The sequence below is a fragment of the Haliotis rubra genome, unplaced genomic scaffold (genome assembly GCF_003918875.1).
Source record: "Haliotis rubra isolate DU_JTF1 unplaced genomic scaffold, ASM391887v1 Scf12, whole genome shotgun sequence".
NCBI classification, from domain to species: domain Eukaryota; kingdom Metazoa; phylum Mollusca; class Gastropoda; order Lepetellida; family Haliotidae; genus Haliotis; species Haliotis rubra.
In genome coordinates, this window is record NW_025765114.1 from 4327336 (window position 1) to 4344430 (window position 17095).

General features: G+C 39.9%; 1 protein-coding gene across 1 annotated transcript in view; it reads right to left on the reverse strand.

Moving 5' to 3' along the window:
* Positions 1-9042, reverse strand: part of LOC124262907 (protein CBFA2T1-like) — a 149475-nt gene extending 140433 nt beyond the window's left edge. The window contains 1 exon segment of the mRNA XM_046697504.1: positions 7696-9042. Coding sequence (XP_046553460.1) covers positions 7696-7795 — 100 coding nt within the window. The 5' untranslated portion in view covers positions 7796-9042.
* Between the last annotated feature and the right edge of the window lie 8053 nt (positions 9043-17095).

Here is a 17095-nt window from a genome sequence, read left to right on the forward strand (position 1 = left end):
CTTGTATATGTAATATTGATTTATTCACCAGGTTACCCCACCACCCTTAGACATGTTAGAAGAGTCTATATCATACAGGTCCATATATCTTGTATATGTAATACTGATTTATTCACCAGACCAACAAAAATAATTGACATAAGAGGATAAAACTGAAGATGTTTGTTTTCTATAGGGACAACCTGTTTCTCTATATTTATATACTCTAGAAATTAGTATTTAAACTAATAGTTATTGCTTTGGCGACTTGTGCAAGTCTATCATCCAGACCTATCTTCATCACCATGGTTAAAGATCATCTCAATATACAACAGAGATTCTGTAAGTTTCAAGGATGGAAATCCATGGCTGGAGCTGCATCTTGTATGACTAGTCTGTCATTCAGCCCTGAAACAAATATATCCAAGAAAGCCCATGCAAGTCTAGAATATGAGGTAAGTCTAGATTGCCACAGTTTCAGGAAAAATGAAGAAAGTCTCTGGGTTCCTTTTAATTATATTTTATGATTATTTTTTATGAACAGTTTTTTGGCTGTAAAATATGTTCATTTGAGAGACTAGATGTTAGTCTACTGTAAGGCCTGATGTACTGGATGCTTCCTGGCAAGCCCACTGCCGCTCTCCCAAACCATTCATAATTGTTTTCTATGTTACAAGGTGGAAGAAATGGATTAAGCGAGCAGAAATGTCACATTTCTTGGATATCACTTAATCAGCAGTGAGCAGCTGATTCCAAGCCTGCCAATCACATAGTTTTTACAAACAATGAATTATATTTGTGTACTTCTTGCTTTGCTCTTGTCCTCCCACCTGTCACTTATCCTGTCTGTCTATCTCATTTCTTCTGTCCATCAGTGCAATTCAATGGCATATCCTGCACTAGCTTTGGAGAAAACAGGAGTTGCTTCCCTTAGCTTTGACAGTATCTTCATATTAAGAGTTCAGGTCCTTGGTTGTGGGTTTCAGTCATCAATAACATATATATATCTTCAGTATTTCCATATGGAGTTAACATGCCTTGGTCTGACTGAATGTGACCACCACCCACGGTCCCTCACTCACTCATGCCATGACTCACTCTTTACCTGTTAGGACGGTGGGGTAGCCTAGTGGTTAAAATGATCGCTCGTCACGCCGAAGACCCGGGTTCAATTCCCCACATGGCTACAATGTGTATTCCCTGTCGTGATATTGTTGAAATGCTGCTAAAAGCGGCGTAAAACTAAACTCACTCATTCACTCTACCTTCTTATTACCTCTCCTTTTGCTCCTTTCGTTGGATCACCGAACTTCAACATAGTACAAATGTCATTGCTTTACAAATGGGGTATATCAATTTGCATTGCGTGTGAGGTGTGAGTGTGTGTGGGGGGGAGGGGCACCTGCCAGCTGTGTACACAGATATACCAGTGGTTGATAGTATGACCACTCACCATGTCATCTGTGTATAGGGGCGCACAATCACACAGGTCAAAGCTATGGGTCATCCATCTTCCAGGACTATCAGACATAGAGGACACTCATAATGTTATCTTAAATCTGTCAGACAACAGCTTTGAACAATCAGCCTGTAAATATTCCAGCCTGATCCTGACAAGCTAGTGACCAATGTCATGACCTGTCAACTCAGTAAAGGACAGGCAATCATCTAAGTCAGCAAGTCTCAATATCTCACTGTCACTCTCATAGCCTCAGAAGCTGACAAACATCTCAATTTAAATCTGACCATAAATAATTATAACAATAATAATAGACTGTTTATTTATATCATTGAATCCTCTGTCCCTTATGACAGCAATGACATTGGCAAGATTCAGGAAAAGCATTTTAAATATGCGGACCTCGCATTTGAAATGTTTCGCTTGCATCCCAAGTACACTGTGGTCAGGCTCCCCATTGTTCTTGGTGCCCTTGGTTTGGTTCCTCCTGATCTCTTGGCGTAGATCAGGAGAGTGCCCTGGTTCTCCACCAGGAGCACAGCCCTTCTGACACTCTGGGTAATGCAGAAGGCTGCAGTGTTGGGGAGTCTACATATTCTCCGGAAGGTTCTTGGTGGGTTCGACTAGGCAGCGTTTCCTGGGAAAAATTCCCATTTGCTGTCTGGGCTGGGTGTAGAGGGGGCAAGGGTCCTGAGCTGATGATGAGCCTTACCAGCCTGACTGTGCCAGGATCACCCAAACCCTCTGTGCTGCATAAAATATTTTAATCTGTAAAACATAATAATAAAGGACATCTCCAATGAACATGTGTCCATGCACTTGTGCACGGTCATGGCATTAAAAAAGAATCCGAGGATAATATACAACAAACTATACATTGTGGGTTTGACATACTATACCAAGACGCCAGTAATCATTTGGTATTTAAAAAGTATGAATAGAACTCAGTTTATATAAAATTACCAACAATACAGGGATAAAAAAGTGATTCGGCTCTAAAATTTCTTAGTGTGGAAAAGTGTGCTACTCAAGTGTCAGAATGTGTTTTTACATCAGAAATAGAAGGGTTTCATTACAGCTGATGGTGACTGCACACTTCCTTTTCCAAAGATCACACGTATCCTAGACATGGTGTTCTTGATCACAACTGCAAGGTGTTCTTGAGCACAAATGGATGAGTGAGTGAGTGAGGGAGTGAGGAAGTGAGGGAGGAACTGTATGAGGACATAAAGAGGATGAGATGACAAATCAGTACATGTGTTTCCCAACTGAGTGAGTGCCCAGTGAGCTGAGTGAGGAGGAGGGAGGGAAACTGAAGCTGAAATTCCAAAGATGAGATGACAAATCAGTACATTTCTTTTTCATAACTTCAGTGGAGAGTGAGTGAGTGAGTGGAGAGTGAGTGAGGGTGAGTGAGTGAGTGAGTGGGTGAGTGAGGGAGGGAGGGAGTGTGAGTAACTGTATGCCCCAGCTGACATAAAGAAGAAATTCCAAAGATGAGATGACAAATCAGTACATTTCTTTTTCATAACTTCAGTGGAGAGTGAGTGAGTGAGTGAGTGAGGGAGGAGGGAGGGAGGGAGGGAGGAGGTGAACTGTATGCCCCAGCTGAGAAGAAATTCAAAGAGAGATGACAAATCAGTACATTTCTTTTCCATTAACTTCCAGTGGAGTGAGTGAGTGAGTGAGGGAGGGAGGGGGAGGGAGGGAGTGTGTTTCCCAGGCTGACATAAAGAAGAAATTCCAAAGATGAGATGACAAATCAATTTACATTTCTTTTTCATAACTTCAGTGTGAGTGAGGGAGGGAACTGTATGTATGCCCCAGCTGACATAAAGAAGAAATTCAAAGATGAGATGACAAATCAGTACATTTCTTTTCATAACTTCAGTGGAGTGAGTGAGTGAGTGAGGGAGGGAGGGAGGGGGAGGGAGGGAGGGAGGGAGGGAGGGAGTGTGTTTCCCAACTGTATGCCCCAGCTGACATAAAGAAGAAATTCCAAAGATGAGATGACAAATCAGTACATTTCTTTTTCATAACTTCAATGGAGTGAGTGAGTGAGTGAGCTAGCTGCATGAATGTACCCCAGCTTGATGTAAGCAGAAAGCATGAAATGGTGCAGGAAACAGATTCACTGTAAATCAGATATGTTAAACATCACAGGTTCACAGACCATTCAGCAAAATAATTCCTTCTTGATATATAATCAAAGGTTGGATATTTTGTCCCATTTAATCTAAAAAGTTAATGTCATATATACACTTCATTCAATTTTTTAACTAATTAAACAACTTCACGTCATTAGTTCTTCAGCAATAATAGATGTAAAGTAATACTACATTTCTTTATCTTCTGCAAAATAAAATAACTATATGAAACTAAAACATGTACTCATCTGACATTTAGCACAATATTCACAGCACATCAATATTACAGTGTAAAACTGAATGTATTCTTTCAAAAATGATTTGGATGATAGTATATCTCTTAGTGTTTTTAGACCTCCATGGCTTTCACCTTAAAGATTTTATAAAGATCATGAAATATTTCTTGGAACATGTCTTGCAAACTGCCTGATATCGCCCTAAAAACATAGGAAGCCCAGCATCTAATGCCCCAGTCTGATGTTCATGAAATACTGTGTGTACAATACACCTGTAAACCTGGTTTATTACAGGAATATAAATTACTGTATCTCCAATACATCTGTAAATATGGGGAATTAGGATATTGCCAACAAAATATTGTCTCTCTGTAAGCCTGAGGTAGAACAGGATAATGAAATACTGTATGTCCAATACATCTGTAAACCTGGGATAGAACAGTATAATGGAATACTGTATGTCCAATACATCTGTAAACCTGGGATAGAACAGGATAATGAAATACTGGTGTTGTTCATTGATAACAAGACAGATGACGGGAATAAGTAGAGTTTCCAAGCCACTTTGACAGTCCACAGTATGGAACCTGTGTGATGTATGAATCTACCACTGGTGTATGCAATCTCCCGTACTGGTTTAAGTTCTGCCTTGGAAGCTGATATGAAACAACAGCTTGATCAAAGAGATGGTTCAAGTCTTGGGTTGGTTGAAAGTCTGGATCCACATCTGAAGTGACCAGTATTGCTGCCCAAGACACTATGGTGGAATCTGACCTCTAACAGTCCATTGGCTGACAGTTGTCCTTGATCTTCAGATCTATTACTTCCATCCCAAGTTCAGATGTTCCGTGACCGTCTGTGACCTAATCCAGTGATGACATCACATGGTGTGATGGTTCTTAGCCATCCACAATCCACAGTCCAGGCAGACAGATCCCACTCATCTGGCAGAGAAGTACAGAGCATGAGGGTGGGGTGGCTACGTCTGCCTACCAGGGTGGCACCCACTGCTTGAATCATAATCTGTTGAGAATACCTGGAAGCGCTTTTTCAGCATTGTGTCATCCCCTTCAGTTGATGCTTCATTCAGGCAAGGAAATCTGCAAAGTAATCTGGGATGGAGTGTCAGATACAGAATATTGGAACTCTTCCCCTTCCCTGTCAGCTCCTTATCTCAGGTGACAGACTGGACACTTTCTCCTCAGCTGTCTCCTTTCTCCAAGCCAAGACTTCTCTTCTCAAAGTAAAGAACAGGTGAGCACTCAGAACATAGGGACTCATCCTTGAATTCAATTCAAACAAGAGGTGTGAGGATTACCAGACATCTTGAAGTTTCCATAACACCTAGAGCAGGCTATGTGCAGTCATCTTGCGTAACACAACACTACCATAAATTAGCTGTTACGGCCAAAACTGTATATATATCTTTGAACTACATTAGCAAACATAGAACTGGAGAATGATCCAGGTGACCAACGTAATTTGACAATCTAATCTCTGTACAGCATGACATATGACCAAACCAGTTATCTTTGCAAACTCAGAAATGTTTTTCCATATTAATCTTTTTGAGCTGCTCACAAGAGAACATACAATGAAGATGTGAGGTATCTGTATGAACAAAGTTCAGGTGGGAAAATAGTACTGGTATCTTAACCAGTTATGGATATTTAACAGTGAAATGGTGAAGGAGTGCGAGTGTGGTTTTACACCGCTTTTAGTGATATCCCAGCAATATCACAGTGGGGGGACACCAGAAATGGACGTCTACAGCGTGACGAGCGGATGCTTTAACTATCAGGGCCTAGATTTTTGAAGCTCTCTTAACGCTAAGATAGCCGTAAGTTAATGTTAATGTATGGCACTTACGACTATCTTAGCCTAAGAAAGCTTAAAAAATCTAGACCCAGGAGCTACTACCTCACAGTGAAATGGACTTCTATTTGGAAAACTGTGGATTATATAGCGTGATTACAGACAAAATACAATAATTAAGTCACTGATAAAATCTAGGTTTTGTGTTCACAAGAATTATGGGATGATGCTGGATAATATGTCTCCAAAACATCCATAAACATGAAATGTTACAAGTCATACTGATCAGATGTGACATTTGTGCAAAGCCAAGGTGACTGTTGCTCTATGGGCATGGCCATTCTATCGCACTACGGGAACTATTGTAATAGTATTGAGACAATTGAAACACCATTGTAATACTATTGCATCTACAGGTACAACTATGTAATAGTATTGAGACAATTGAAACACCATTGTAATACTATTGCATCTACAGGTACAACTATGTAATAGTATTGAGACAACTGAAACACCATTGTAATACTATTGCATCTACAGGTACAACTATGTAATAGTATTGAGACAACTGAAACACCATTGTAATACTATTGCATCTACAGGTACAACTATGTAATAGTATTGAGACAACTGAAACACCATTGTAATACTATTGCATCTACAGGTACAACTATGTAATAGTATTGAGACAACTGAAACACCATTGTAATACTATTGCATCTACAAACTATGTACAGACAACTAAACACCATGTAATAGTGCATTGAGACAACTGAAACACTGAAACACCATTGTAATACTATTGCATCTACAGGTACAACTATGTAATAGTATTGAGACAACTGAAACACCATTGTAATACTATTGCATCTACAGGTACAACTATGTAATAGTATTGAGACAACTGAAACACCATTGTAATACTATTGCATCTACAGGTAGTATTGGAGACAACTGTAATAGTATTGCAGGACAATTGGAGACAACAAACACCATTGTAATATTGCAATCTATGTAATAGTATTGAGACAACTGAAACACCATTGTAATACTATTGCATCTACAGGTACAACTATGTAATAGTATTTGAGACAACTGAAACACCATTGTAATACTATTGCATCTACAGGTACAACTATGTAATAGTATTGAGACAACTGAAACACCATTGTAATACTATTGCATCTACAGGTACAACTATGTAATTTTGAGTGCTGGTAATACTATTGCATCTTTAATGAGTATTGAGACAACTGAAACACCATTGTAATACTATTGCCATCCCACGAAACACTATTGTAAACCTCACAACTGCACTTGTAATTGCCTCTACGTAATGGATGTTTTTGGAGTGCATGAAACATGTTTTAGTGCTTCTTTTACCATCCCTACCATCCGCGGTCAACCTCACTGCACTGACAGAACCTGACTTTGCCAATCTTTTACAAGACTTGGTATTAAGGAGTTAAGAGAGGTAAATCTGATATTTGTCATATATAAATATACAAATGATACTTTCATCATTGTACTGAGGCATCAATGATAACTACTGACATTTTAACGCCATTCAATATTTTGCTATCAAATGCTATTTTGATGCATCATCATCATCATCATCATCATCATCATCATCATCATCATCATCATCATCATCATCATCATCATCATCACCACCACCATCTGGGTATAATGTGTGAAGCCCATTTCTGGTGTCCCCCGCCGTGATATTGCTGGGATATTGCTAAAAGCGGCGTAATACCATACTCACTCACTACCATCATCCCATCCAACACCAATCAAAGGATGGTATGGTCCAGACTAGTTAGAGGCTGCTGGCATACGGCTGGAGTGTGGCATTAAATCACTTCAACACATCACATTGTAATCAGCATCACCATCACAATCAAGGTAAACACCATCACATTACATCACACCACAATCAACAATCATCATCACCATCAGCAGCTACCTCTTCACCTTGTAGCAATGCTACCATTCAGCCTTAATTTGGAAGAAACAACAACAAAAAATCAGTGTGACAAATTATAAATTCACCTACTTCTTTGGTTGGGATGCCTCGTCGGGGTAATCCGGTTGTATCGCTGGGGGTTGGATTTAACCAGATTCATCAAGCTTATGGGTTTCAATCTCTCACCCATTTCAGTCAGTCTAACACTGTCAACGATTCTCCAATGAAACCGACGATACAAACTGTGCTTGTGAGTTAAACTGATTTCCTGAAGCTCAACAAGGAAGCTCTACAATTGTCACAAGCACATCAGGGTGAAAAACTGAATTAACTACATTTTACTAATACATTTATATACATCTCACAAAAGATAAGATGCACATGTGAAGCCTAGCTCTGTGCACCTGATCAATATTTGAAAAAAGTCATCTATATTTGACACCAAAAAAGGTGGGTTGTTTGTGTCTGTCTCATGACTGGTGTCTTGGAATACATCACTTTCATTGGCCATCGCAGGGACAAACCGAACAGAGGGTCTGCGAGGAGGGTCTGTGGGTCTAAATGACATACATACGTATCATAGAACGCCATAAAACATTTTTCACTTGAAATTAGTGTCATTAGATAGGACAGATTTATGTACAGGTGTTTTTTTCCTTATTGGTCACGTCACTTTCACAGTTTGTCCAGCTGCCCATCCATTTTTCATATGTAATCACTTCCCAATTGTTACAAACTGATTGGATAAATCAATTTTAATTCCAGTATTAACTGTCTTGTGATAGGCTGTCAGCACATGATTGACATGTTGTTTCCATCTGTCTATCACATGTATATATCTACTGAGTGTATATAGGACTCCGTATACATCCCTCCACCATTGTATATATACTCGTACATATCATGTCAATATCATGGGGTCACATGCATCCTTTACTATAAGACAGTGACGCTTAAGTCCATTGTTCTAGGCAACCTATTTCCTGTTGCATCAGATCCTTCCTTTCCAGTCATATCACGAGACAGATTATATTTACCAGTTCCGTGGTTTAAGCAGTAAAATATCTTTCAAATATATTTCATCATCAATTTCAGATATATCCATCAACTTTTCAGATTAAATACATTTCAGGGCAAATAACACCTGTTCTGTTATGCTGCATCACAAGCCCTCTTATATCCTCCATGGAACTGGTCAATAACAGAATCCATAGGAATGCTTTTATAATTGCTGTTTAATGTCATGTATATTTCACACTGGTTGATTTCACATATGATCCATTTAAACAGTAAGAAGACAACATAGCAAGTATCGTTGATTTATGGTCATGAGTATTCATTGAGTGCTGATGGCATGGGGAGTATAGTACTCCACTTAGTCCATCTCTCGATCAATTCACCAGGTGTACACTGTGTCCTTCACTCGTTCCTGACCCCGCCCACCTGGATGATTGACACGTGATCTGCGGGAACACATGTTACAGCATCTCCTGGTTGTTGTGTGTGGAGTAGAAGTATGATTACAGCATCCAGCTGACGAGGAAGGGAAACCTGCTACATCAATAGTTGGACCAGGCGCAGATAGCAGAGTGCGTACGTTGCAGCCAGTACTCGCTGCTGGTGTGGGGAAGGGGAGAGAATGCAGTGTGAGTGACGGAGAGACACAATCATCAGAGAGTTAGGGTGGCTCTGCTGGATACAGGGATACATGGAGGGATCAGTCACTGTACATGGACTGAGTGAATGTCGGCAAGTCTGTGGTTGGTATCATAAAAACAATCCATGTGCACGCTGATACACAATCAGTCAGGCAGGATAGGGTGGATGTTTGTACATGAAGTGAGGTAGAGGCAGTTGAAGGGTGGGTGATTGCATATAAACAAAGTGGGGTGGAGGCAGTAAAGGGTAGATGTTTGCATGTAAAGTGTGGTGGAGGCAACTGAGGGTGGATGTTTGCAGATGAAGAAGAGTAGAGGCATTTAAGGGTGGATGTTTGCACATAAAGTGGAGTGGAGGCAGTTAAGGGTGGATGTTTGTATATACAGTGTGGTGGAGGCAGTTAAGGATGGATGTTTACAGATAAAGAGGAGTGGATGCAGTTATGGTTTGATGTTGGCAAACAAAATGGGGTAGAGGCAGTTAAGGGTGGATGTTTGCAAATGAAGTAGGGTGGAGGCAGTTAAGGGTGGATGTTTACAGATGAATTGGGGTGGTTGCAGCAAAGGGTGAATGCTTGCAAACAAAGGGTGGATGTTTGCAGTTAGAGTGAAGTGGAAGCAATTAAGGGTAGATGTTTGCAGATGAAGTGGGGTGGTTCAAGTAGAGGATGAATGGTTGCAAATGAAATGGGGGAAGAGGCAGTTAAGGTTGGATGTTTGCAAACAAAGTGGGGTGGAGGCAATAAAGGGTGGACTTTTGCAAACAAAGTGGGGAAATAGGCAATTAAGAGTGGACGTTTGTATATAAAGTGTGGTGTAGGCAATTAGGGTGGGTATTTGCAAACAAAGTGGGGTGGAGGAAGTTAAGGGTGGACAACTGCAAATGAAGTGAGGTGGAGACAGTTAAGGGTGGATGTTTGTATATAAAAGTGTGGTGGAGGCAATTAGGGTGGGCAACTGCAAATGAAGTGAGGTGGAGACAGTTAAGGGTGCGTGTTTGTAAACAAAGTGGGGTGGAGGCAACAAAGGGTGGATGTTTGCAAATGAAGTGGGGAAGAAGTAGTTCAGGGTGGATGCTTGCACACAAAGCGAGGTGGAGGGAGTTAGGGGTGGATGTTTGCAGATGAAGTGGGGTGGAGGCAACAAAGGGTGGATGGTTGCAAATGAAATGGGGAAAGCAGCAGTAAATTATGCTCGCAAACAAATTGGGGTGGAGGCAGTAAAGGGTGGGTGTTTGCAAATGAAGTAGGGGAAGAAGCAGTTAAGGGTGGATGCTTGTAAAAAAAGGTGAGATGGAGGCAGTAAAGGGTGGATGTTTCCAAACAAAGTGAGGTGGAAGCAGTTAAGGGTGGATATTTTCAAACAAAGTGGGGTGGAGGCAGGTAAAGGTAGATGTTTGCTCATGAAGTGGGGTGGAGGCATATAGATATGTGAGAGATATCTGTGTTACAGATGAAATAATTTTGTGAGATGAAGTGTGATGACATAACATGGATGAGAAGATGTGTGTGATATAACATGGGTGAGAAGATGTGTGTGATGTAATATGGATGAGAAGATGTGTGATGACATAACATGGATGAGAAGATGTGTGATGACATAACATGGATGAGAAGATATGTGTGATATAACATGGATGAGATGTGTGTGATATAACATGGATGAGAAGACGTGCATGATATAACATGGATGAGATGTGATATAACATGGATGAGATGTGTGATATAACATGGGTGAACAATGTGCATGATATAACATGGATGAGATGTGTGTGATGTAACATGGATGAGAAGATGTGTGTGATATAACATGGATGAGAAGATGTGTGTGATATAACATGATGAGAAGATGTGTGTGATATAACATGAACGAGAAGATGCGTGTGAATTAACATGAACGAGAAGATGTGTGTGATATAACATGGATGAGATGTGTGTGATGTAACATGGATGAGAAGATGTGTGTGATATAACATGGATGAGAAGATGCGTGTGATATAACATGAACGAGAAGATGTGTGTGATATAACATGAACGAGAAGATGTGTGTGATATAACATGGATGAGAAGATATGTGTGATATAACATGGATGAGATGTGTGTGATATAACATGGATGAGAAGATGTGCATGATATAACATGGATGAGATGTGTTGATATAACATGGATGAGATGTGTGTGTGATGTAACATGGATGAGAAAGATGTGTGTGATATAACATGGATGAGAAGATGCATGTGATATAACATGAACGAGAAGATGTGTGTGATATAACATGAACGAGAAGATGCGTGTGATATAACATGAACGAGAAGATGTGTGTGATATAACATGGATGAGATGTGTGATATAACATGGCTGAACAATGTGCATGATATAACATGGATGAGATGTGTGTGATGTAACATGGATGAGAAGATGTGTGTGATATAACATGGATGAGAAGATATGTGTGATATAACATGGAAGAGATGTGTGTGATATAACATGGATGAGAAGACGTGCATGATATAACATGGATGAGATGTGATATAACATGGATGAGATGTGTGTGATGTAACATGGATGAGAAGATGTGTGTGATATAACATGGACGAGAAGATGCATGTGATATAACATGAACGAGAAGATGTGTGTGATATAACATGAACGAGAAGATGTGTGTGATATAACATGGGTGAACAATGTGCATGATATAACATGGATGAGAAGATGTGTGTGATATAACATGGATGAGAAGAAGAGCATGATATAACATGGATGAGATGTGTGATATAACATGGATGAGATGTGTGTGATGTAACATGGATGAGAAGATGTGTGTGATATAACATGGATGAGAAGATGCGTGTGATATAACATGAACGAGAAGATGTGTGTGATATAACATGAACGAGAAGATGCGTGTGATATAACATGAACGAGAAGATGTGTGTGATATAACATGGATGAGATGTGTGATATAACATGGGTGAACAATGTGCATGATATAACATGGATGAGAAGATGTGTGAGATGTAACATGGATGAGAAGATTTGTGTTATATAACATGGATGAGTAGATGTGTGTGATATAACATGGAAGAGATGTGTGTGATATAACATGGATGAGAAGATGCGTGTGATGTAATATGGATGAGAAGATGTGTGTTATATAACATGGATGAGTAGATGTGTGTGATATAACATGGGTGAACAATGTGCATGATATAACATGGATGAGATGTGTGATATAACATGGGTGAACAATGAGCATGATATAACATGGATGAGAAGATGTGTGTGATGTAACATGGATGAGAAGATGTGTGTTATATAACATGGATGAGTAGATGTGTGTGATATAACATGGATGAGAAGATGTGTGTGATATAACATAGATGAGAAGATGCGTGTGATGTAATATGGATGAGAAGATGTGTCTAAAGTAATCTGGATGAGATGTGTGTGATATAACATGGATGAGATGTGTGTGATATAACATGAACGAGAAGATGCGTGTGATATAACATGAACGAGAAGATGTGTGTGATATAACATGGATGAGATGTGTGTGACGTAACATGGATGAGAAGATGTGTGTGATATAACATGGATGAGAAGATGTGTGTGATATAACATGAACGAGAAGATGTGTGTGATATAACATGAGCGAGAAGATAAGTGTGATATAACATATGCACTAGTGTGTGATATAACATGGATGAGATGAGTGTGATGTAACATGGATGAGAAGATGTGTGATATAACATGGATGAGAAGATCGTGTGATATAACATGAACGAGAAGATGCGTGTGATATAACATGAACGAGAAGATGTGTGTGATATAACATGAACGAGAAGATGTGTGTGATATAACATGGATGAGAAGATGTGTGATATAACATGGGTGAACATTGTGCATGATATAACACGGATGAGAAGATGCGTGTGATGTAATATGGATGAGAAGATGTGTCTAAAGTAATCTGGATGAGATGTGTGTGATATAACATGGATGAGAAGATGTGTGTGATGTAACATGGATGAGAAGATGTGTGTGATGTAATATGGATGAGATGTGTGTGACATAACATGGGTGAGATGTATTGTACCCTTGCCTCAGATGATTTCATCAAAATGTTTGATACATTTTAACTACTTGCATCAACAGCCAACATGTCAATCTGAGAGACATTGATTAGAGTGCCATCTTGCCCAAGACTTGACTACAATATTGAAAACTCTTTGATAGCAGTCAGGATTTATTTAAAAATACATTACCTGTTTAGTGTTACTTTATGCTGCAGTAAATTTTGATTTCATGCCAAGATGCTATATATTGAGGAACTTTCTGCAGATAATTCCCAGAGGAATCTTCTCCCCAGACAAGAGGACCATTATGTCTTACAAAAGCGTCAGTGGAGGCCTCATCCTTATACCGTTAAACTAAAGTATTTAAAGATCTTTGAAGAAAGACAATACATGGCTGATGCAGTCACTTGCATGATCAGATTCCAGCAAAAGGGACACCAAACTGACTTTAGGACCATCTTGGGATCAACTAGGGAATTAACCTGACATTTCTTTGAAATGCATGAGATATTGAGTAAACATTACACAATGAGTAACGGTTATGGAATAGGTCTGTTTTTAAACTTAGGAAACTTACACGCAGACATTACCAAGCACTATAATACTAGTTATGAACAGATAAATCTTCATAGATCATCTTATTCCAGTAGCCAAGTCAACATGCTTAGCAAAATAAATTTTGATTAAAAACATACTTTTTAAAAATATATTATTTCCAAACTGATAATCGTTAATGAAGCTCAAATCATACTTTGAATTTGGTTCTCACCTCATTCATCTTCGCAAACTGACCAAGACAAAATGGAAAGAAAGATACATATATACTCTACAAATACAAAAAGAATGCAAAAGTGGTTTCCGGTTGTATACTTTATGCATTATTTAAATAATCAACAGGGCATAATACATTTGTGGAACTTGGCACTAGTCATTGTCACTGGCTGAGGTTCATCATGGCAACATGAAACAATTGAATGCCAAGGTGAAGGCCAGTCCAGAACTGCATGACATGGTCACCACATGGAACCAACCAGATTATGAATATTGTGGCCTGGGCAAGTTTCACCCCTCTTCCTGCAGTGCTTGTGCCAATGGTTAAAGGTTCAGTGGCTGTTGCCGTTGAATTGAGAGCATCTCATAAATGTTCAATGAGGTTTAGATTTGGAGACTTTGAGGGCCATGGCAATACTTGGATGTAGTGGTTCCTCAAAAGAACTAGAAAGTGTTTTTACTTGTAAAAACAGATGTCTCCCCGCTCCCCCAATTCAACGTTGAGACCTCAAACAATTCATTTGATTCCTTCAATTTCAAAATCTTTAAGTATGAAAATACATATTATACATGTTTTATAGTAGTACATGTATATTGTTGATGCTTCTAAGCTTACTAATAATTGGTATTGGCATTAAGCATACAAAATTTGGTGAAGATGGGTGAAGTGGTTTTAGAGTTATGCTCTGAACACAAAGTCCAAATTTGTTGCCACTGAAACCGAAAAAAAAGAGAGCCAACCCCCAAAAGGCACATCTACATGATATGGAGGGGCAGTATAGCAAATTTGGTGAAGATGGGTCAAATAGTTTCAGAATATTGCTCGAGAAACAATGGGAACACAGACGCCAACTCCAACGCCGACTGAAACTCAACCAAAGACAATATGTCTCCTGACCCTTCGGGGGGAGACATAATCAGTATTGCAGTCTGTAATCTCAAAGTGTTGATGTGTTGAAAAATTATGTTTGCTTTTTGCATATTTGAAGGATATGTGCCTGACGAATTTCATCTGTGTAGCATTGTGACATGACATCTTCTATCTGTATGGAGATTAAACAACATGACCTGACACTAAACCAAACATGCCTCCATCTCAGTTTTGGCCATATTCTGTGTCCCTGAAACCATTGATATAATGGCATAAAGGCCAGAAACTGGTCATACACAGTTCCTCAGTGTCTGTCCTTAAACCCTACACAGTCCAGGTATTGCTGCAGCTGTAGAGGTGACCATAGTGAGTTTATCTCATAAGTCCAGGTATTGCTGCAGCTGTACGGGTGACCATAGTGAGTTTATCTCATAAGTCCAGGTATTGCTGCAGCTGTACGGGTGACCATAATGAGTTTATCTCGTAAGTCCAGGTATTGCTGCAGCTGTACGGGTGACCATAATGAGTTTATCCATCCAGGTATTGCTGCAGCTGTACGGGTGACCATAGTGAGTTTTTCTCGTAAGTCCAGGTATTGCTGCAGCTGTACAGGTGACCATAATGAGTTTATCTCATAAGTCCAGGTATTGCTGCAGCTGTACGGGTGACCATAGTGAGTTTATCTCATAAGTCCAGGTATTGCTGCAGCTGTACGGGTGACCATAGTGAGTTTATCTCGTAAGTCCAGGTATTGCTGCAGCTGTACGGGTGACCATAATGAGTTTATCTCGTAAGTACAGGTATTGCTGCAGCTGTACCGTGACCATCTCATAAGTCCAGGTATTGCTGCAGTCACCATAATGAGTTTATCTTAAGTACAGGTATTGCTGCATCTGTACGTATGAGTGACCATAGTGAGTTTATCTCGTAAGTGACAACCTGGTATGAACCTGTCCTGCGGTGACACATGGTTGACTGGATCTGGGTAGGTCACGTTCTGACCCCTGTGTCTGTTAATGATTCAATCGTCTTGTAATGGGGCTCAGCGATACCTATAAAACCTGGCCACGGTCAAGCCAAGTTGCCTGCCTGCACTTGGCTGATGACCTTGTTGTGTTGAGCTTCTGTCAATAGTGGCATTATTTCACTTGCTGTACAATTGTAAAGTAATAAAAACCCAATGTTTTCATAGCCCAACAATTCATGTTGCACATTCATGTCATATTGGCATGTTTGGCTGCCATGCTCCCAAGTGCTTGTTGCGTTTTAGTGCATTTCTCCCTTTTTCACTAGTTATTGTCCATACTTTATTCTACCCGCACAAATCACTCCTATGGCATTGATTTTGAATGAATATCAGCAAAACTACACCAGTTAGTTCAATTTTGTTATACTTTCGCATTTCTTTTTCTTGCAGATTATTTTGTCTTTAAGTCAAATTTACAAAGAAATGACACCTAGATACTAAAACAGACAGACGTGGACATGAGTGAGTGAGTAGGTGAGTGAGTGAGTGAGTGAGTGAGTGAGTGAGTGAGTGAGTGAGTGAGTGAGTGAGTGAGTGAGTGAGTGAGTGATCATTGCTTAACGGCTCATCAACCTTGCATCAACAGCAATGCTAACCACTGCTAAATATTACAAAAACTAATATAGTGGAGACGTTTGCTTCTAGAGTTGGTAACATTTTCACCTCCTTCCTTCTCCACCCACCACTACAACCATGTCATCCCCTTTCATGCCAACAAGCCTGGAAGAGAAACCTGTCCCCAATGTAACAGTGTACATGTTAACCGCTTAGGTCTTGGATCAATTAAGCCGGTGCTGTGTTTCTCGACATGGTTTGTACAGCTGGTTGCAGAGACCGATGGCGCCAGCAGAGGTCTATATCCTGCCGTTGCTGCCACATTGCTACCACACGTGTGCACTACTGATATAGCCTATACTACAGCCTGGCCATCAATCACTTCAGGCCTCATGTCTTGATGACGACGGCAGAGAATTTATTGCAGCCAGTATTATACCTTGTTAGGTGTCACTGAAATACTTGGCATCATTGGCAATGAATGATAAGAAATAAACCAATCCTCAGATCAAATGGTATTGACAGATTAGATT